General features: G+C 37.8%; 1 protein-coding gene across 1 annotated transcript in view; it reads right to left on the reverse strand.

Annotated features, from left to right (window-relative positions):
• LOC128861579 (kin of IRRE-like protein 3) overlaps positions 1-19,196 on the reverse strand; it is a 51,345-nt gene extending 32,149 nt beyond the window's left edge. The window contains exon 1 of the mRNA XM_054099820.1: positions 18,975-19,196. Within this exon, the coding sequence (XP_053955795.1) occupies positions 18,975-19,196 (222 nt within the window). The remainder of the gene's footprint in view (positions 1-18,974) is intronic.
• Between the last annotated feature and the right edge of the window lie 5,171 nt (positions 19,197-24,367).

The following is a 24,367-nucleotide window of genomic DNA, read 5'->3' on the forward strand; positions in this document are numbered from 1 at the left end:
GTATACGACTTCCGGTCCAACACATCACCTCCCCAGTCAGCATCCACAAACCCTTTTATGGACTGCTCGCCTGCACGGAATTTCATTCTCATTTCTACAGTGCCAGCCAAATACTTAAGAATATGTTTCAGTTTGCAAAAATGCTCTACATGAGGGTTACAATTACGCTGCGCCATTTTTGACACTGAATGCAGTATATCAGGACGCGTTGTAATGGCCAGATACATAAGAGCACCAATAAGGGACTGATAATCCGTTTGATTTGCCTTCTCGCAATCATCTGCACAATCGACTTGATATCCCTTCTCTAATGGAACCGATACAGCTTTACAATTTTTCATACCATACTGTGACAACATTTCACGTATGTACTGTGCTTGACAAATAGTCATCTCGCCTGTTTCTCCATCGCGACTAAACTCAATTCCCAAAAAGTGTTGTAACATACCTTTATCGCTTACCTCGAATAGTTCTGCCAGTTGTAGTTTTATTTTAATCACCACTGCCTTGTCTCTGCACCCTATGATCAGGTCATCAACATACACCAGCACCAACGTAAGCTGCTCGTTGAAATTTGCCTTGTATAAGCAGGGCTCATTTTCGCATGCAGTAAAACCAATGCGCGTTAACACACCATCAAGCTTGCTATTCCACTCTTTGCCACTTTGCTTTAACCCATATATGGCCTTATGGAGTTTCAAAACTTTCTGCGATGACTCGCCCTCGACGAAATGTTGCGGTTGCTGCATGTAGATCGTGTCTTGAAGCTCACTGTTTAAATATGCTGAATTCACATCTATTTGATGAAGATGCATTTCATGTTGCACTGCTAATGCCAACATAAGTCGAATAGTAGAATATCTTGCAACCGGTGAGAATACTTCTTTGTAATCAATTCCATAACGCTGATTACAACCTTTCGCCACAAGACGTGCTTTGTAGCGCACAATGTTGCCGTGTTCGTCTTTCTTTAATGCAAACACCCATTTACATGGAATGGCTGTGCCATCAGCTGGCAAATCTGTCACTGACCAGGTATTGTTTTTCTTAAGCGCGAAATATTCGTCTTCCATTGCTTTTTCCCATTTTCTACTATTTTTAGAAGTTAGCGCTTCTTCAATGGTTTGCGGTACCCCTTCTCCTACCATGCTGTATAATTCGTTGAATTGATCTTTCGGTCTGCTTACCTTGCACGTGCGCGGAAGTTTGGGTCTGCCTTGTTCGATTTTCACTTCTCTCTCTGCTTGCTCTTCGCTCATCTGATGCGCGCTTGAATCGCTATCGATGTCACTGTTTGGTGTATCATAAGCATCTTCATGCTTACTTTGCTGCAAAGTGTCTATCTCTTTCTCCCAATTCAGTAGCACTAAATCTACCCCTTCTTCAGGTTTGTCACCATCAAAACATTTATTAAAAGCAGTTTCGTCAAACAAAACGTCTCGGTGCTCAATAACTTTATGACTCTTTTTATCATATAAGCGATAAGCTTTTGCTGTTGTTGAGTAACCAACCATAATGTACTGCCTACCTTTGGCCTCGAATTTGGACTTCTTATGTGACTTGTCTAATGCAACTGCAATAGAACCAAACGTGCGAAAGTGCTTTACAGTGGGCTTTTTGTTCCACCACACTTCGTACGGAGTTTTGTCTCCCAGCTTATTTGATGTGCATCTATTCCTGATATATGCTGCCGTATTTATAGCTTCAGCCCACAAACATTGAATAACACCAGCATGCACCATCATCGATCGCGCCATCTCGACCAGTGTGCGATTTGCGCGTTCCGCCACTCCATTTTGCTGCGGAGTATATGCCACTGTCAACTGCCTTGTTATACCGTATGTTTGAAGATATGCGTCGAATTCTGCATTGACGTACTCGCGACCGTTGTCAGACCTGATCGCCTTGATTTTATGTCCAGTTTGAAGTTCCACTTGTGCTTTAAATATCTTGAAATATTTAAAAACTTCATTCTTTGCTTTCATGAAGTACACAAAAATACGTCGTGATAAGTCATCAATGAAGGTAACGAAATATTTTGAGCCACCTACTGAATTAGTTCGGAAGGGTCCACACACATCTGAGTGTACAAGTTGTAGCAAATCCTTTGTTTTTGTACTAGGCTCATCAGGAAACGGTAGTACATGAATTTTGCTTAGCATGCAAGTTCTGCACTTTCCTGTATCGCCACGACTGTTTACTTGCATATCGCGCACTATATTTCGACGGCTTAGCTCCCGCAAACTTTTGAAGTTTAGGTGTCCCATTCGGTTATGCCATGCTATGTCACTATTGCATGCTGCAAATGCTTTTTCTGCGCTATTTCTTAACACAAAAAGGCTATCTTCTCTATCGGCTTGTAAAAGTACTTCGCCTGATCTGTCGTTTATTGTGGCTTTGCTCGAGTCGAATATCACTGTATACCCTTTCTCTACAGCTTTGCTTACGGAAATAAAATTTGCTTGCAGTTCTGGTGAATACAACACATCTTTCATTTCGATTCCACGACGAATCACAATATCTCCTTTGCCTATTGCTTTTATATAGTTGTCTCCAGCAAGTGCAATCTGCGCGTCGTGTTTATCCAAACGCGTGAACATGCGGCGGTCGTTACACATATGTGATGTCGCGCCACTGTCGATATACCATGCTGTCTCTTTCCAACTTTTGACTTCAGCAGCACTCAGCATCGCTAGTCCTTTGTTCTTATTGTTCTGTTTCTTCTCACACTGATTTGCATAATGCCCCTTCTCACCACAAACGAAGCAATTTCCTTTGAATTCTTTTCGCTCCTTTTTGAAGTTGTTGCCGAACTTTTTCTTTTTCACGTTTTTCGCTGTAAACGCATGCTCACCTGTTGCTACTTCGCTCTCGTTGTTCTCATTTCTCCTTTTGCCTTCTTCCAGAACTTTCTGCTTCAAAATGGTGAAATTGGGTAGGGAGTCCCTTGTTTCAATAGCCACCACGAAGTTCTCGAATTCTTTGGGCAAACTGGATAAAAGCATAATGGAAAGCAACTCCTCCTGAATTTCTATACCCGTTTCAGCCAGCTTTTCTGAAATTTCTGTGAAATCATTAATATGTTGCACCACATTGCCATCTTGCGCCATGGTCAAATTCAGCAGTCTCTTGTAAAGCGAAACCTTTTGCAACGGCCCTTTCGGATGATGCACCTCCTGCAGTTTCACCCACGCATCTCTAGAAGATTTGCACTTCTTTACATGTGCCAATTGCGGCGACTTAACACATAAAAAAATTGTTGCTAGCGCTTTTTCATCGTCGGCTTCAAACTTCAATTTGTCCTCTGCATTCTCATGGGTCAACTTCCCAGACACCATCTTCCAGTAGCCTCCATGGATGAGCACACTCCTCATCTGCACTTCCCAGGAATCATAGTTTCTGTCATCTAATTTGTCGATTTGAAGACTAGGTACACTCATCTTGAGTCCTTACCTCACAAAAATTTTTTTCTTCAAAAGCGCAAAATCGAAAGGCCCTGGGCCCATAACCTGTTTAAATGCGTCTTTCTTCTTCAAGATATAAAAGCGGAGTAAGTAAAACGTTTATTCAATATTGTGCATATATAGGTAAATAAGAAAAGCTTAACAAAAAAGAATTTATAATAACTAGAATACACGTTGACTATTTAAGAGTTGCCATCTCAACAATTACAACCCTCTAAGTGCACAATTTCTTAATAAGCTTAGAGTTGGATTAAATAAAATATCACGGTCAGCACAAAAAATAGTTCAGATCGTGGCACAGTACGTAATAATGATGACGATGACGACAAATATTTAAAGGACCATATTTAGAGAGCGTGCTTTTGATATATGCGGCCTCTCAGCCCGTCAGATTGATGTTCTTTTGAGAACAAAGGCTAACATCAACGCCATCTAATATCAAATGTCATGTAACACCAAAGGCCATTGCTTCTCACTACGACGGACGAGCGTCTCCTTTCAATTCTTATCAAAGTAAAATGCTTGAACAACTTATTATTTTGAGCTCACACACTGATGGAAGCGAAAGACGACTCAACCAAAGCGCATCTCTACGAATGAATGCATATGCAGTAGCATTGCTTAATGAGGCACCTGCGGCGGTGGCAAATGAAGACAAAGCAGTGGGCTTGATTTCACTTGGTGTCGGCACGCACGAAGAAGAAACGATTACGAGTTTTGTGATTTCGGTGAAAATTACTTAGATGTTTACTCAACCAATTAAGAAGAAGAATTTATGATTTGGGTACAAACAGTTTTTGGAATCTCGAAAATATAAATCAAAAGGCGTCATGCATATGCAATTAACTTTGGGATGTCACAAACTTATTTATATGACAGCAATTGAACGTTTCATATGAATATGTCTGTTATTAATGGCTATTACGTTTTATATGTAAATACTGAGTTACAAAACACTGCTCTAATTAAAAAAAATGCTTACAAACTTATATTCCTTTTTTTTTTGCCGGGCAGAAATAGAAAAATGGAGCAACAAAGTAAATTACATTTCTGCCACCGCTGCACAGTGCGGCCGATTCCCGAAAAGCTGGCCAAAACTCAAAAAATTAAGTACAGTAGGTTCTGTTTTTATGCGGTAGATACGTTCCGCAAGAAACAGCATAAAAAAAAAACAGCATAAAAAAAGCTACTAGTTCTATAGTAAAACTATAGATACGTTTCAAATGCTAAAACCTCATAAATCTGAAATAATGTAATAAAATCGCATAAAAAAGGGCACTAGTCCCATATTATAACTATAGATACGTTCCATAGACCGCATGAATCTGAAATAATTAAATAAAATCGCATAAACAAAATATTGTATTTTTGAAAATTATATCTTTATTTAAGAAACGTCAGAATCGAAAAATAAATTTAAGTCAGAAATAGAATCAGACAATACCCACATGTTGCGCGTTCGTTTAGGATTTGGCGTAAAATCACTTTCGTCACTTTAGGAAATGTACACGTCTGATCTAGATAGTTATGCAGGCGGTTCCATACTTGTAGGGTTAGCATTTCTGATGTAATCTGTGATGAGTTTTTGCTTAGCTGGTTTAGAATCTTGTTTATATGTACAATTCCCGATAGGTCGACATGCATTTTGTAATTTAAAAAAAAACCGCACTATTTCAAAACCGCATAAAAAAAAGCCGCATAAAAACAGAACCTACTGTAATTGATTCAAAATTTCTTACTCGGGGGTTGTCGGGGTCGCTGATTACGAATTTGATCTTAAAATTTTGAAAATCCACCCCCTTCCACCCCTATTGGCCACCCCCTCACGTGAAATAGCGTATATTCTAGAACATAATCAAGATGCATGTAACACAAAAAATAGCATAAAAGCCAAGGTAGCAAGTGGTAGCAGCTGAATCTTGTTTTATTCAGTAACCATTACTTTTTTGAGTAACCTTTAATAAGTTTCAAAGCAGCATATGACGGCGTCGTATTATTATACAGTTTGAAAACTCAAATTTTATAAAAAAAATTGCAAAAAATGTATCTACGTATTGCTGCAGCTAAAAATTTTGTGTCGAGGTATTGATATGTACTAAAGATTTCTCGTATTTTACTAACCTTCCGAAGATGATTCCATTTGGTTTTGTTCAATTTACTCCATTACAAAATCTTTCAAATGTGTACAACTTTCACTATTCATCGACAGTAATACGATGCTCAAACGAAGGCCACGTTGCGACTGAAAATACAGAGGATACTTAGGGTACAGGACGTTGCTATGAACGATTTTCACTACTCAAGGCATTACTGTAGCCAACCCAAAGACAAAAAAACTCTATCTAGAAACTTTTTTTTTCGACTTTTGGCCAGCTTTTTGGGAATCGGCCGCACTGTGCGCTGCCTAAATGGTGAATTTTTCTTAATATTCAATCTGCTTCACACTGGAGTGGGATTTTTCTGTTGGTTTTTCGCACACGCATCTTTACGGCTGGCATAATCAATGCCAAATGTCACTTGACTGTTATACATTATAATTTTATTTGGTATTTCTTGCAGCCAGCTTCTATTTGGGCTTAAATTCGCTCATTTCATCGCCAACTTCCGCACTCTCACTACATAGCCAACACAAGAAATTATTTCATATAGACGCACGAATTGTGAATGTGACATTAAAAGTAAGAAAATGGGAAAATGTGCCAAGAATCTCAAATGCTTTTGCACACATAGTGGGGCAAAATAAAAGGAAAACTACAACGAAAACAAGCATGGAAAACAACACGCCAACTTGGCGCAGCTGTGCAAAAAATGTGTAGCGAGAGTGTAATTCCTGCGAATGCATAAAAACAAAAAACGAAACAACATTGCGAAATACCAGCGAAAAATAAAATGTTTGCCATTATCTTTTTATACGTACACGTATGCGCTTGTGTTTTAATTTTTGGTAAGGAAAATACTTCCCTCTTTCAATTGCGTTCATTTATTGTTGTTGTTATTGCAAGCATGCAAATTTTTTCTTTTCGTTTTTTCAAGCTCCTTCCGCTCTGTGTTCACATTGTTCACCATCCATGTAAGCGTTGAACTTTTTTTCTCTTTGGTGCATTGCAAACCAAAAACAAAAAATATTCGTTTTTTGTTTTTGTTTTCCTACTCTAACAGTTGTTTTATGTAATTCTTCTATGCTTTTTGCTCCAACGCTTGCATATTCCATTTTTCGATAACATCCTCTCCGTGTGGTTATTGTCATTAATGCCAACTGACGGGTGTAGGTTCGCGCTCACCAGCACTCCGGCATTTGTGGTTCTTGTGCTTAACAGCAATCCTCCTAGAAATAGGCTCCGTTATTCTACTAGCCAGGTCTCATATGGGCGCGTGTGTACTACTTTGCTATTCAGTTACGTATCAACATTGAACGTAGCCATGTTTGGCTATGTTTTCGTATCTGCGTGCAAAATTGTTTCTCTTTCATTTAGTTCGGATTAAAACTAAGCTTAGTTCAAAGTTACAGTGGACGGTAATGTATGCAAACCTTTCAAAACGTTTTTGGGGTGTGCATATCACAATAAAAAAACGGACCGCAATATATAGCTGGTGCATACACATTTTTTATTTATTTTCCTCGGAGAAAGATATATTTGATTCTAGGGGTAAGTTTTTTGCAAGCGTGTGCTGATTTGTACTGTATTTTCCTTTGTCAAGTGGACTACTTCTTCACGTTTGAGTCAGGATGTTTCGTCAACGGTCAATGAAGATTGTTATTTAATACTAAAAAAAAATTGTTTTTCTTTCGCGAAATAGTCACAAGATAACTCACTTCACCTCTTTGGTTTTCATAAGATTTGATAATATCACACATAATCGGACAATGTTATGAAACGCAATTTCAGCACGGCTGGCGGTCAAAATAATTAGTGATATAATGCTGCACGTGTGGCATCAGTCGATGATATTTTTATTTTTTTGCGGATTCTATACCGAGTTTTTTTTTATTTTGGTAAATATTAGTCATCGAAATTAAGATTTTTGGATTGCATTATTTTAGCCTTCCAGGCTCATTCCCAAAAATGCAGAACTCCGGTTCTAGTGAAACTAAACATACAATGTATCTTATAGCAATAATAAAACCGCTGTGAATTGAATATAGTAGGTAGGTGAAATGGTCTAAGCACCACACGGACACTCGCCAAGTAACACTAGAGCACCATTTTGATACCATTATGAGACCTCCAATGGGAAGATTTATACAACCAGCCAGAGCTGTTGACGTAATGCAGATGATTGGTGGGCTGCCCCAGGTGGTCAAAGAAAGGAGTAGCTAGTGGCCTTAATCGTTTCCTTCTCTGAAATTGCCCACAAATTCTCCAATGGTGATTAAATCGTAAACCCAGCTTTTTTGCATAAGTGCCTATCGTCCATTCCAAGCACATCTACAAGCTTGGTAATTAAATGGCGTGAAATCTGCATCCTGCGACTATTGTAAAGGAGATCATAGGATTTTTGAGAAATATGTTGTGCAATTCCCCTTCCTATGTCCTTGCCCTCAGATTAGAGAAAAATTATCTGCACACGCAAATTATTTGATCTCCTTCTTACAGAAGTTGATCTGTACTAAGTTCAGAGAAATACGGTGTTAATTGCCCTCCCTTTGGAGATCACCTTCAGAGGCCGGCCTCCTTTAACCTGATTGCACTTTGAGCAGCGATGTAAATATCGTGAAAGTCGATGGGAATTAAGTGCAAAGCAGCATTACTCCAACAATTTCTATATGCTTCGGTGATGCCACTATAAGCAGTCATTTGCACCCATTCCAGTTTAGTGATAGTATAGCCCTTCCGAACAGCTTTGCACCAAACCAAGTATCCATATGTTAAAATTGGTAGATTGGCTTGAGCCCCATTTTTCGATGAACATAGATTTTCAGGAGCCGAATGCTATTCCCGCCTTATTTACCCGATTTTCAATGTGGGTTATTCAATCTAGGAAGTGTAAAGTGTGGAGGACTGTTAGTTAAAAAATAAGCGCTTTTGGTCGAAATTTGGAAAATGAATATTGTTGTAAAACATATATTCAAAAACGAGTACGCTTCAATAGAATTCTTAACATAATGAGAGTCTGGAAGCAGTAGCTGACCACCTCCTACGTACTATACTAAGTCTTGCCAGCGGCGAAGTCTGCGGCGAGAACAAATCTTGAGAAAATGTTTCGTAATTTTTGTTTTTGTTCGTATGGATTATCTACTCATAAATTATACTCAGCTTTGTGGCAAATTTTGCTGATTTCCGAAGTGACAGACACAAACAGAAGTGGTCGTCCTTACATGGTTCGAACCAGTGCAGCCTTAAAAGACGTTCGACAAAGAATTCGCAGAAATTCCCTTAGAAAGTCGAAAATCAAGTCCAGGGAAATTAATTCATTTCAAGACTAATTACAGATGATCTCCACTTGAAAGTCCTCCATCGCTGAACAGGTCTTCTTTTGACAACGCGCTTGAAGAAAATTAGACTCGGCAGATGCAAGCAGCTTCCTCAGTGGCACGCAAACAACGACCGTGAAAATATTCTTTTCACAGATGAGAAACTGTTCAGTACTGAAGAAGTTTTTAATAAGCAAAACGACCAAATCGGTGCTAAAATTTCTTAAGACGCAAAAAATGTTGCTGGAAGAGTTCATCGTGGCCACCATCTAGCCTGCGTAATGGTTCGGTAGAGAGTGTATTGTGAAGGCGTTACTTCTGTTTATTTCTGCGAAAAAGAGGTTAAGACCAGGGTAAAAGTGTACCAAGTGGATGTTTTAGAAGTCGTGGTGAGGCAGTTGAGTTGTACTCTGTTCAATGGAGAGCGTTGGATGTTCCAGCAAGATTCCACTCCACCCTATAAGGCAAAAACCACCCAGCAGTGACTAAAAATCAATATTCTTGGGTTCATAGCTGCAGAAGATTGGCCATCTGAAAGTCTAGATCTGAATCCATTGGACTAGAGGTTGTGGTCAGAATTGGAAAAGAAGACCTGCCTGACCTCATAGAAATTTGGAGTGTCTCAAACACTCTTTAGTTCGAGCAGCGTCGTCAATATCCATGAAAACCGTGCGTGCTGCAACAGCTGAATGGCCTAATCGTTTGAAGGCTTGTGTAAAAGCAAATGGTGACCATTTGAAATGAAAATTAAAAATTTTTTTTAAGTAATTATATGTTTAAATAAATCTAACTTCATTAAAAAATGTTATAATTTCATATCTATAACGGAATTAACTTGTTACAGAACTTATGGCAGGACTAAGTAAAGGGTGATTTTTTAGCTATTATCTTTTTAAACAGTTGGTTTAAACAGCTGACGCACGTTTCGTGTTTTGTTTCATTGTCAAACATCTTCAGTTTGATCTATAATTTAATCGTGAATCGTCTTACAAACGAACAATGCTGGCAAATCATTGAATTTTATTATAAATATGCGTGTTCTGTTAAGAAAGTTTAAAGTCGAAAAATTGTGTTCAGCGACGAAGCTCATTTTTGGATCAATGGGTACGTAAATAAGCAGAATTGTATATTTTGGTGTGAAGATCAGCCAGAAGAATTGCAAGAGTTACCAATGCATCCAGAAAAGGTCACAGTTTGGTGCGGTTTATAGGCTGGAGGTATCATTGGACCGTACTTCTTCAAAGATGCTGCGAATCGTGACGTAACTGTGAATAGTGAAATGATATCCAACTTTGTTTTGCCCAAAATGTAAGAGCTTGACTTGCATGACATGTGGTTTCAGCAAGACTATGCCACATGCCACACAGCACGCGTAACAATGGACTTGTTGAGAGGCGAGTTCGGTGAACATTTTATTTCACGTTAGTGACCTGTCAATTGACCACCCAGATCGTGCGATATAACGACTTTAGATTATTTTTTGTGGGTCTATATTAAAGCTCATATCTATTCAGACAAGCCTGCTTCAATTAACGCATTGGAAAACAACATTAAAGCATTTATATGTGAGATACCGGCCGAAACATTGGAAAGAGTATGCCAAAATTGGACTAAGCGGATGGACCATTTGAAGCGCAGCCGCGGTCAACATTTGCATGAAATAATCTTCAAACATTAAATTATATGGACTGTACTATCGATTTAAATAAAAATTTTATGCATTTCGTGTGTTTTTTTTGAAAAAAATTCCTATAGCTCTTAAAAAATCACCCTTTAGTATGGAGCGATAGGTACGCGACTCCATGTTTAAAAATACAACAGAAACCTCGCGCTTAGAATATACTTCTCAACTTTACCAACTTTATAATTATTATAATATCCTACAAATGAATTACCGTTTATAACAAACACTTCACAACAAATATGATGATTTCACAAATATTTTTTTTATCAAAACTATAATTTTTTAAACCAATTTTTTATCTTCAAAATTAAGCAAAAAAGGTGTTTCCAACTTCAATGTAATCGGAGTACTGAATTTTTAAAACTTAGTATGCAATCAAAAAATCGCAAAACTCTCAAGTTTTCTTCTTCTTCCTATATATTTTCAAATTGCATCAATACTTTTTAAAAAGTAAATAAAATCTAATGCCGTGTGTTCGCAGTGAAAATAGTCTACTTTAGTTAGACTAGAGTTTAGTGTACACCTTTTTTAACAGTTATCCCATTGAAAATTACGTCAAAAACTATAATTTACTTTAATGTCGAGTCCATTTTGACGGCGGCCATTTGCCATTGCCTGCCGAGGGGCGACCGCTATTAGAAAAATGTTTTTATTAATTTTGCTTTCACCGAGATTCGAACCAACGACCTCTCTGTGAATTCCGAATGGTAATCACGCACCAACCCATTCGGCTACGGCGGCCCCTATAGATGAATTGATTTGTGATTGACTGCTATTCCGAAAAAAGCAGGCTCAAAGTATTGCACCAGGTTCACCAAACAGCGCAATCTGCACGGAAAAGGAAGAAGACGTTGATGGCGTATTATTCCAATGCCCAATGCGGAGAGATGCATTAGTCACAATTCAAAAAGTCTATCTTCAGATTAAGTTTTGACATAAAAGTCTGTGGTGAGTTAAAGAATATGTCTAAGCGTGTAAGTGAAATTAACTAAAATTTGTCTTTTAATTACGTAAATGGATCATATTACAGAGTCCAAGGTCAAGAGTAGGGCAATTGAGGGGGGGCATTTGATATTATTCGCGGCTATGTCCCATATAGACATTACTGATGAAATTTTTCTTCGCATTTCTAATGTTGGCAATGCATACAGAGCATGAATAGCAAATTTAGTGAAAGGTTTCAGGAACATTTCAACTCATAAAGATTAGCCCTTATAGAATGGATCCCAGATAATGCCGCAAAATAAAAATTCCTGGAACTCCTTTGAATTCCTTACTACATATTAACATTTATATATATAATATTAATTTATTATAAAAAATCGATATAGAACACGCGAGAAAACGAATATAGAAAGAACTATGAAGTTCTTGTAAAATTTTTTTCCACTTCTTCTTCTTAATTGGCGCGATAACCGCTTACGCGATTTTGGATGAGTTTAACAAAGGGCGGCAGTCGTTTCTTTGTCGTACTAACGACGGCAGTTGAAAACACCAAGGGAAGCCAAGTCCTTCTCCACCTGGTCTTTCCAACGCAGAGGAGGCCTTCCATTTCCTCTGCTACCACCAGCTGGTACCGCATCGAATACTTTCAAAGCCGGAGCGTTTGTATCCATTCGGACGACATGACCTAGCCAACGTAGCCGCTGGATCTTTATTCGCTGCACTATGTCCATGTCGTCCTAGGGCTCCTACAGCTCATTCCTCCATCGTCTGCGATACTCGCCGTCATAAACGTGCAAAGGTACAAAAATTTTGCGCAATTTTTTTTCTCTCAAACGCTCCAAGCGTCGCTTCATCGAATGTCGTCATCGTCCAAGCTTCTGCCCCATGCAATGGGATGGGAATGATAGCAAGAGAGATTTTACCTTGAATTTCAAGGCTTACATTATTATCGGCGTAAATGTTGGTTCCCTAGTGAACGACGTCTTTTACAACCTTGAAGTGATAACTGTCGACAGTGACGTGGGTGCCAATACGCGAGTGCGCCGAGTTTTTGTTTGATGACTTGGTTTTGTCCTCGTTCAAGTATCCTTTGTGTAGCTCCAGAACATCCGTTTGAGAGTGAGCTAATGTGAGAAGGCGAAGCATCCCAGAATATTAGGTTATGCGCTGGGTCTGGGACCCGCCACGTAAAAATCCTTCCCCAATGAAAACGACGACAAAGCCTCGGATGAGAACTGCTTATTTTGGTCCCCTATATTTCCCAAAATTTAAGAGAAGATTCTCGAATGCCTACTTCTTTTTGCGATATCGAATCCTTCAATAATTCCAGCCAAAATAAAAATATGTTGGCCCCTTTTAGCCAATTGGGTTCGTTTCGTAAAAGATTAACAGGTGGCGCAAAATTAATCAATTATGGAAAGATTTATAATATTTGCAAATATCGTCTTACGGCAATCATATTTGACACTTGTGAGCTAGACAGCTGCAGCATACAAACAGACAAGCAATGGAGCACGTAAGGGTCAAAATAAAGATTTCCGTCATTCAAAATATTTTTTTTTTTGTGTAAAAAGTTGAATGGTTAATTTTGCGCCACCCGATTCATTTTGCGCCACCCTTACCTTGTTGCATTACAAAGCGTTTATGCGATTTAAATACAATCATTTTAAAAAACCTTTAAATAAGTTTAATTATCCTTTGAGCTAAATAGATTATAAAATAATTTATTTGACTCTCTAAATGCACCAAAATTCATCAGCCCATCTTAGTTGAAATTCATTTGCTGCGTAAATTTTGTTTCAGTTGACTCATTACAAATTTCAGCAATTTTTTTTAAATTAAATCCTTACTCGTACTACAGTGCATTTTCGTGAAGCAAATATTAAAATGATGCGATATTTAAAATGGGAAATGTTGACCTTATAAATCGCGCTTTTTGGGACGTGTTGCCATTACACTATACCGAAATATTACATATATGGATGTCTGTATGTACAACGCATCCATAGCTGTGTGCATGGGAGTACCCAGCAAGCAAAGGCTCCGATATCGAATATCAACTTAAAGGAACTACAAATAAAAACCAAATAAATTCAAGTGTACCGCATTATTTTTATTCAAATGAAAGAAGGTCTATTCTCCAAAATGTTTTTGTGTCATCATGTATCGCATACTATACATGCACTGAAAACCACTTAAAACAACTTGGCTATGTTCAAAAACTCGATACATCGGTTCCTCACGAACTAAAAGAGACGCATTGAAAGCAACGCAATAACAGCTGCGATTTGCTAAAGAAACGTAATGAAAATTATCCATTTTTAAAACAACTGATAACTAGCGATGAAAAATTGGTGGTTTACAACAATATCAAGCAGAAAAGCTCGTGGAGCACGCCAGGTGAACCAACTCAAACCACTTCAAAAGCTGATATTATCAAAATAAGGTTTTGTTATCAGTTTGGTGGGATTATAAAGGAATTGTCTACTTTAAACTCTTACCACCCAACCGAACGATCAATACTGATGCCTACACTGAACAACTAACGAAATTAAACAATGCAGTTGAAGAAAAGCGGCCCGAAATGACAAATCGAAAAAGCATTGTATTCCAATATGACAATGCAAGGCCACACAAATCTTTGGCCACTCGGCAAAATTATTGGTGCTTGGTTGGGATGTTTTGCCATGTCCACCATATAGTCCTGATCTTGCACCATCTGATTACTTTTGGTTTCCATCTTTACAAAACTCTTTGAATGGTAAAAATTTCAATAATGATGATGATGTCAAGTCGTACCTGATTCAGTTTTTTGCTAATAAAAACCGGAAGTTTTATGAACGTGGGAAACCGCCTGAAAGAAGGTCATTCATCAAAATGGGCAATACTTTACAGAATAAAGTTATTTAGTTTCACGAAAAAATTATCTTTGATTTTCTAAAAAAAAATCCGCAATTACTTAGTTGTAGATACCCAATACATTCTCGTCCCTTTTCAATGTTACTTATAGAGAGATAGCTTTTTTGACAATTTTGAATACCATTGTCTAACGTTTAATTGTTCGAATATCTGGCCTATTGTAATTTGTAGCAACTATTACTCTCCCCAATACGGAAGCTGGGGCTAGCGACTCATATAATTGATTATAAAGGTCTGGAATTTATTTGATATATGGGGCATCGGTTAACATACCAAGAATAATATTAACACATTTCGGAATTCCGAAATCGTGCACAAAATAAATACTATTTTCTGGCAGCTCTGCTTCCCTATTATCCTTTGAAAAACAAAAAAATACAGGTGAAGTATTTGGCCTTCAGGAGACATCCCGTGGACAAGCGTCATGGCAAATCAATGCGAAGATTGGTTTAAACGTTTCAAAAGCGATGAGTTTGACGTTGTTAATGAGGAGCGTACCACAAGGCCAAAAATAGGACGCCAAACTGGAAGCATTACTAGACGAAAGCGATACCGAAACTCAAGAACCATTTGCAGAGATTTTTATCTTCTTCTTTATTTGTCAACTCAATTTCAATCATACAATTTTATATACGTGAAATTGATTTACTTACGTAAGTTACATTTAAATATTGAATTGTACGAGGTGTGTTCAAAAAATAAGGTGAATTTTAATTTTTCTCAAAAAATATTTATTTATTCATCAATTTCTTTTTTATCTCCTTCAAAGTAGTCTCCCCCAGATATATTATGTACACTTCTGCCAGCGCTTTTTCCCATCCTCAAAGTAGTTCTGATATGCACTTTTTGGTATGCCCTTGAGCCCTCTCAGTGATTCGGTTTTTATCTCTTCAATCGTCGCAAAACTCTGCCCTTCAATCTTGGGAACAGAAATCTGGTGAATAAATGGCTGAGGCATGATAACGGTATTGTCTCTGGCCAAATAATCTCCCAAAAGCAAAGATGAGTGAGCAGGTGGATTATCATGGTACAAAAGCCATGCATTTTTTCCACAATTCCGAGCGTTTTTTCGTATTGCTTCACGCAAACCGCGTATTACTTCAAGCTAATACTCCTTATTTACCGTACGACCTTGTGGTAAAAACTCCTGACACGCTACGCCATGGTAGTCGAAGAAAGCAGTGAGCAAAATCTTAACATTTGATCGAACTGGGTGTGTTTTTTTTGGTCTTGGCTCTCCTGAACTCTTCCATTGGGACGATCATAACCATATACCCATGATTCGTCACCAGCTATGAGCCTTTTATACAAATCTGAGCGATGCTCATGCGATGTTGTTTTTGGTCAAAATTCAGCAATTTTGGAATGAGCTTTGTTGCAACACACTTCATAACCAAAATTTCCGAAAAGATTGCATGGCATGAGCCAATCAATATGCCGACATCTTCAGCAACTTCTCTAATTGTTATTCGACGAATCCCCATAACAATTTTCTTCACTTTTTCAACATTTTCATCGGTTGTTTATGTGCTGGGGCGTCCTCATTCACATCTTTTCGACCTTCTGTGAAAATTTGTGACCCAAATACACAGTTTTTCTCCTTTTGAGGGTAGTAATTGACAAGAATATTGAACTTTACGTTGTACTTCAGGATTTGTTACTCTATTTGGCCAGGGTTTTTTGAAAAATGCTTCTATTTTATTTATGTCAGTGCGCCAACACATAACATGTAAGAAATTAAATTTTAAGTATCACACTGAAGTTATGATTATTGACAACTTTTTTGCACTTAATGGATGCTGTCCTTTAAGCTTCAACTCGTATTTTTGCGAGCATTTCTTTTGGAGGATCCCAATTTTCGTTCATCCAACATCCTGAATATTTGAACTTTTACACTCTTTCCATGGGCTCCTGGGCTTGTATCAGTATAGATGTTTCTTCTGCTGACGATCATATATTTAGCTTTATTGACTTTTATTTTTGAATCAAAGGTTTTAATGCAAAGAGAACTTGGACTGTCTGCTAAGAGAGTTGAATCTGATACGTTGACCAGATGTTTTTAATATCAAATGTATCCCATTTAGCTTCTTCCTCTTGTACTGTTTCTAATCCTTGTAGTGCTTCTTGGCAGATTCTTTCAGAGTAGATGTTAAATAGTAATGGCGAGAGAAAACATCCCAGTCTAACCCCTCTTAATATACTTGTAGGTATTGTGTCCGTAGTTTCTTCTGCTGTCTGCGGCCAATAAAGATTACTTATACATTTAATTTTTATAAGTACTTAATTTCTTTTGCATCTATATTTATGTTTTGTAGAAACTCAATGAACTTATTGTGCTGAACAGAGTACGTCTTCCCATGCCTTCTTTACATCTTAATTGTTTATTCTATTGCCGATTCACACTTTTTGTAAATTATTTGGTGTATAATTTTCACAAGTTTAAAAAAAAAAATAATTTTGATGAATGACTTATCAAGCTTTTAAGCCTGTAAGAGCAGCATTTCTTTGAATATTTCTTCTGCGGCAATGCAATAAAAGTAGATTGGAGCCAGTCTTGTGGATGCTTTCCCGTTTTGTAAATGTAGCTGAAAATTATTTCAAGGATTTCATTGCTTTCATTACTTATTAATTTAAAAATTTTAGAAAGAAGCTCATCCGGACCTGTTGCTTTATTACCCCTGGCTGTTTTGATGACATTTTTAATTTGGTATTTTTTTATAGCTGGTCCCGTTTAATTTTCCATAGGTATTGCCTGATACTCGGATCTATTGACGTCGGAGAGAAAGCAATGAATATATTCTTGCCAGACTTTTTTCTTTTCACAAGGATTTAGTTTGACCTGATTATTGTTATTCAATAAAAATAGTTTTGTGGTAAATTCTGGTAATTTCTTTAATTTTTTTGTGAGGGTTAAACTCGTCATGCAGTTTTTGTAGTCTCTCAATTTATGTAATCAGTATTTTTGTACGTACGTCGTTCTTGCATGTTGTTTGTATTATTATTTCAGCTGTCATCCACTTGCTTTTAACTTCATATACTTTTTTGCCTAGATTATTCCACGGAAGTGTATTAAGTAATCCTTTAAGATGGTCCCATAATATTTGCGCGCCTTCGGTGTTAGAATTTGACGTAATGCTTAAGAACTCGTCAATGATTTTGGTAGGCAACTTTTTTACCTTCATCGCAGAATTTTAAATTTTTTTCTGTTAAAAAAAACCTCAAGATTTAGTTGCTCAACTATTAGCTCTTAACAATATGCCATTATTTTCTTATTAGTAAAATTTTTTGCCCATTTTTTATACTATTCCACCTAGAGCCTAGGACAAAATTTGTCTGTTTGCTCTGATGCTAACGTTTACATGGATGGTCGAATAGGCAGATACACTTAAATCGATACGCCCGGTCGTTCTGAATGCTTTGCTATGTATGCATAGGTGTTGTTATTCTGTTACGAACTAGAGTTATAGATACCCGGGTATTAGCAGTGTAGGTATTGAGTAGCTCGATTCATTCATTGCTCAGCTGCTGAAATGCTTATTCGAAATTCCAGCTTTTGAACAATTTGAGTAACTAAACAAAGATTGTCAATTTTATTTGTAAGCAAATCGAGAGCTCTATTAGGAACCACTGCGAATAATTCTATTGCGCACTAGTATGCTCGGATATAGTGATCCAGGGTCTTAATTTATTAACAAATAAAAGCATAGTTTAATAAAATGGTGACTTCCATACGATTTTTGTAAAATAAAATTATTTCGGTGCGACGTCGTGTATACAGGGCTACCGGGTGAGTCATCCTAGATACTTAAGGGTATTATTAAGATAATGTCTAATGAATTTGGTTGTATCTATAATGACAAAACTTAATTAAACGATAATTTAAAAAAAATGTTTTTGCTTGTACGTCCACTTTTTTAATGTTAGTTCAATGGTACGACTTGTTTTCTGTTTTTAGCTACAGGTTATGCCAATTAATAAAAAAGGTCCATTTAATTTTAACCAGACCCTCATAATTCAAAATGCCTGATTGACAAATTTTCTAAATTATGATTTAATTAATAATAATTTAAAAACAACTTTTTTATGAAAGCTGCTTCGGAAATTTTTAGCAAAACTAATATTTACTTTTAATCTTTAAAATCATTTATCTCGAAAAAGGTAAAGTTTTGGAAATCATGCCATATAACCTCGAGGATGATTTTCCTGGTAGCCCTGTAAAAAATTCTTAAAAAACGGAAAGTTTGAAAACAGTTTTTTGGAACATTGCATGGCTTTAGAAAAACATATCAAACGATTTTAACATTTATTTCCGTTACTTAACACAATTGGTTCATTGGGCAGCGCTGCACTCTTCAGTATGACGAGAGTATCTGCAGTGCCATTGGCATTTACATTCCTGGATTTATGTGCATATGCGCGTATGTGTGCGTGTATATCAAAGTAATTTCGTGTGGGTATTGGTATTGTGGAATCTGCATGTGCACGCTTTGTTGTGTGTGTATGAGTGGGTGTGAGTAAGTGTACCACACTTTTACGCGTAAGTACTCACCGTTTTGTTGCCCAAATTGCGCACACGGCAACTCAAATACGCCGATTTGCCCATTAGTGCGGTGACATTGCGCGGCGTTGATGGATCAAAGTATGGTTCCATCCACTTTGGATGTACGTAGCTAAGGGTGGTAGGTGGGAATTGCGTTGTACTCATGGATAGCATATGCTCCTCCAACAAATTGTAGCCCTCCATAGATCCTTGCATGCCACCATTTGTCATATCTTTTGTAGCGGAGCAAATACGTACATGGAAAGAGAAGAGAAAACAAAAGAAGAAAATTGAAATTTTAAGCCATTGTGCAGTGTTCAAACTGTGCAGTCATATATACAGGTATTTTCAACACGTCCGCAGGAGTATATTTACTTATAGAGTTTTACTAATGAATGTATGTATATACAGGTATGCACGTCCGTAAGAGTATGCAGGAATTGTCGTTTGGCAAAATTATATACGTCGGGGTGAGATATTTTTGCGAGAATAAAATGTGGAATTTGGAAATTTTCTTATTATTGCAATTTCACCATATTTCCTCGAGCTCCGTTGCGGAGGGAACGATTAATGGGTCCGTCACAATGAGTCTGTTGCACAATCGTGCCACATAACAGATCTATAAAGCAAAATTTGTTTACTCCGTTCTGTTCCCTGCTTTTGCTTTTACTTGCTGCCTCGACTGCGGGGTTTTGCTCACAGCTTCTATTTCACTTCCGATGCGACGGCGCCATGAGACAGCTTCGCTGACCCTGAAGACTCCAGTCTATTTTCTACAGTTTACTAATTTATATAAGCTTTTAAATCTCTAATAAAGCTTTTCTATAAGTTATTATACTAGTTTCCAGAAAGGTTTAGTAATATTTAATAACAATAAATTACTTTCGAACTCGAAAAGTCTGAACGAAACAATCAAGAATAAAGTGATAACCAAACATTGAATTATTGAGTAACAATCGATATTTGTAAAATACTTAGCATTTTGAATTAAGTGTTTTACAATTCTGGGATATATTTTTATAATTTCAAAGTGTTAATGTTCGACGGACGCAGTAGCTGAAAGGATTGAGACGTGACTAGCATTTGGAAGTTTTTAATAGCGGCAGCCCTTCGGCAATCAATGGCGATCCCCCGAGTGTATTTCTGCCAAGAAAAAGCTGTTCATAAAAAAAATTTCCCTTTTGGAGGCGGCGTAAAACTGAAGGTCCCAGCATTTTGTGAAAAAAATTAAGACGCATGCTTTTTCTAAAATTCAAATATGAGATTAATATCATCAGCTTTAACAACCGCGTTGTTAGTTCTTCCTTTTTGAAACTAAATAACGAAGCGAAGCTAATGAGTCTGGGGGTGAACGAGGACAAAGCGGAGTAGCTTCTGTCATCAAACAAATGGTCGGCGTACTCGCGTATCAGCACCCACTTTACTGCTGACAGTTATGATTTCGGGGTTGTAAAATACTTCGTTTATTTAGGAACCAGCCTTAACTCCGATTCCATTGTCAGCCTTGAAATCCAACTGAGAATTTCTCTTGCCAGCAAGTGCTACTTTGGGCTAAGTAGACAATTAAGTAGTAAAGTCCTCTCTTGACGAACAAAACCTTGGATTGCTTGAGAAAAAGATTCTGCGGAAGATTTTTGGACCTTTGAACTTTGGCGACGGCGAATATGGCAGGCGATGGAATGCTGAACTGTACGAGCTTTACGGCGACATAGATTTAGCGCAGCGAATAAAGATCCAGCTGCTGCGTTGTCTGGGTCATGTCGCTGGGTCTCCGGCTCTGAAAGTATTCGATGCGGTACCAGCTGCGTTGGAAAGATAAGATGGAGAAGGACTTGGCTTCACTAGGTGCCCCAATTGCCGTCGGTCAGCACAAGAAAAAAACGACTGGCGTGCTTTGTTAAGTTCGGCCAAAATTGATTAAGCGGTTATCGCGCCAATCAAGAAGAAGAAGTAAATTAAAAAACTAACGGTGGTGGTACTAAATTTTTTACCAAAACTTCTTGAGCAGTCATATAACATAGAAGAAGAAGAAGAATATAGAATAAGTGTGCATACTTTTTCCGTTAATTGTAAGAATTCTTCTATCCCGCTAAAAGTCATACACTTAACATCCTCGAGTCTTAGATTAGATTAGATTACTTCGAAGTTTGCAGTTCGACCTCGTGGTTTATTGTTCCCTCACATTACCTCATCCAGATCCAGTTCCATTATTAATCTCAAGATAGAGCTGCATATGTGCCTTTCTTCTCTGCGCAATAGCATCACATTCAAGGAAAAGATGCTTCGGAGTCTCCTGGGATTGGTCGCAGAAATGTATACCGAGCATGTGAGTTCTACAATTACCCTTCGTGGGCAGTTAAGAAATTTGTACAGAAAAATTTTCCGCAGATTTTCCATAAGTTTCAAAACTGAGTATGCAATTGGTGTAGCACTTAATGACAGATCCAAGTTTCACACCCGTCTGAAATTAAGCTTCTAATACCGGACTGTCCACAAATCTTCTTATAGTATTACGGAGCTCGGAAGACATAAAATTCGCACAGCCCAACCGGCCTTAACCTGAGGCGCACTACTAGTACTTTCACAAGAGTCAAGCCGGATCTTCACCCAAAAAGATCATGATATGCGTTTTGTTGGACTGGGAGGGCGTGGTGCACTGGAAAATGCTCGAAAAGAAATCCACGTTCAACAAGGAGTTCTATATTGACCAGATCCTTCAGAATCCACCGTATTCTCCGGACCTTGCACCGACCGATTACCATATTTTCCGCTCCCTGTCAAACCATATGAAGGGCGATCCTTAAATACTGGCTCAACAACTTCTTCGACACCAGACCTGACGATTTTTGAGGGAACAGCAACAACACATTGGTCAAGATTTGGCATCTGAAAGAATCAGCTGGAAGGTGAACTATTCGTCGAGGGCATGAATATACGTTTTCTTCTTTATGCCAATGATATTGTTCTCCTGGCAGGTAACTCTAAGGTCATGCAATCCATGATTAATAACATGGAGAAGTACTGCGTTGAGTGGAATATGGAAGTAAATCCAAATAATTTGGAGATCATGGGCTTTAGAAGAGGTGGACGACTTTCCAAGTCAGAAAAATGGTGGTATCTAGGTGAAAGAACTAAAGCCAGAATACAAATATATTGGTGCTCGGCAAGCACACTATTTAAGCGAAGAAGAAGACATGCAGCACTTCTTAGGAAGATGTCCGGTACTCAAGCTAAATGAAGCAGAAATAGTAGATATCATTTATGGCCACAATTGGAAAATCTTAACTTGTTTTATATACTCAGCCTGTTGTTTTACATTTAGTCCATTGTACTGCACTCGGGTTCCCTTTTTAATTTTACTTAAATCTACCTGGTCTCCGAAGAAATCTGAGTAGCCACGGAGCCAAGGTGGTCACTTCTTAATATTGCACTGCCAAAGACCTCAAGCCTGCTTCAAGTGAAGGCTGGGCAGTCGCACAGAAAGTGGTGCGCCGTCTCATCCTCCTCCTCACAAGCTGGGCAGAGTACACTGTCTGAAATGCCTACCTTTTCCATGTGCTTCGCCCACAGAAAGTGGCCCGTCATCAGTCTAACCAGCTAGCTGCAGTCCTTTCTGCTTAGTGACAGGAGGAACTGCGACTGTCGGTCGGACATGACAGGTAACATCAATTTTGTCCATTTGCAGCCTCTCTCTGCCTGCCAAGCTCGCTTGTGAGTTGTAGTTATCCATTTGCTAACCTTTTCTTCGATGGCTGCATATCGGAGTGGCAGAACGGACTCTGGGCCAAAGAAGTTGACCTCAGAGCTCATCCTAGCTAAAGAGTGAGAGGTTTCGTTACCCGCGAAACTTACGTGTCCCGGGACCCATGTCAGCCTTATTCTATAGAGAATTTCTCATTAATTTTTGAGCTGTAACAGACATTTGACATTTTTGTTGCCACAAATTTGTTATTTACCTATTTATTTATTTAAATGAATTATTGTAAAATATAAGTTTTTGAATATTTGAATATTGACGAATAAATAAAAATTTACTTTTACCTTAGCACTAGGACTTAATGATATGGTTTGATAATTTATTTGTTTCTTATTTAGTTTGAATAATTTTTGTACGAAAACATAGTTCATTCTGCTACAAAAGCCATGCATATAAATCCAAGTTTCAAACTTTATGCAAAGTAAAAAAAATTCAATAAATTTGCATAATAATTTAATAATTTCCAATTAGAATTTTCTAGTAAAATTGCTAGTATGCGGCAATATAGCTCATGGATTTTAGTATGGCATAGTGAAAATATCTAGTGGTCTCGATACGCGTTGATTTTTGACAATTTTTTAGAGTTGTGTGCTTTTATCAAATAATAGTTGTAATGAGGAAATGATCTGAAAGCAAATGCTTAAAATGAACTTCAGTCTGAACTAGAATGGAGTCACTAACATCGCGTTGGCATAATTTGAAAAAGTACTTTTAGCACAACATGAAAACACTCGCCAAATAATAGGGTAAAAAGCATTTCTGTTGGTTGTAAAGCGGTGGCGCTTCTGCGGCTCCGACTGCATTAGCAGTTCTACCCTACTCTAGACATTCTATTCTGCTGAAGTTTGAAATGCTAGCAGCAATTTTATTGTGTGTGCCCGCCACTCGCGATTCACATACACATATGAAGATGGTTTATATATACATATTTATATACCTATATAGAATAGTATGTGTGTCTTACCACAACTCTCTTCATTTCCGTTTCGAGTTGTTTGCACTTTACTTTCTTCACCACAGTTTTTTACGCTTTACCACCTACATTCAAAAGGATTTCTAAAATTTCAAAAACCTTAGTTTTTGTTTTTTGTTGCCATCCATTCTTATTTCACGATATTTTTTATTTTTCTTTTCGTACAGTAAATAGTGTCTGTTGTGTGCAAAAAAAGAAAATTTTTAGCAGTATTCGTTTATTTACTGCAAATCTAGTGCTGTCTGAAAGCGAGCACACACACGCAAGTGCGCACGCTAGGAATATTTTCAAATGCATCACTTCTCCAACGTCTTGGAAATGCAAGCAAAAACAGTATTCCATATTTATGTGTACGAGCTACCACACACTTTTGTGCGCAAAGTAGTTTTCATTGAAATGCATCAGCACGCACAAAATAAAGTTCATCTTCCGCTGGTGTTATGTCATGCATTTGTGTAAATATGCATATGAGAGCGAATGTATGCCCCTATGTTTATGGTCTGCGTGTTCTAATACTCACACATTTACTCACTCATACTCGCACATGCATATACATAAGTGAGTGTTTAATGCAAGTATTTGCTTTTAGCAAACGTCGAATTTGGTATTGCGGTAGCGACGTGAAGTTAATATTTTACGCAAAGCATTCTTATGGCCTTTCTGTTGTGTCTG

This window comes from Anastrepha ludens, chromosome 4, assembly GCF_028408465.1.
Source record: "Anastrepha ludens isolate Willacy chromosome 4, idAnaLude1.1, whole genome shotgun sequence".
Taxonomy (NCBI): domain Eukaryota; kingdom Metazoa; phylum Arthropoda; class Insecta; order Diptera; family Tephritidae; genus Anastrepha; species Anastrepha ludens.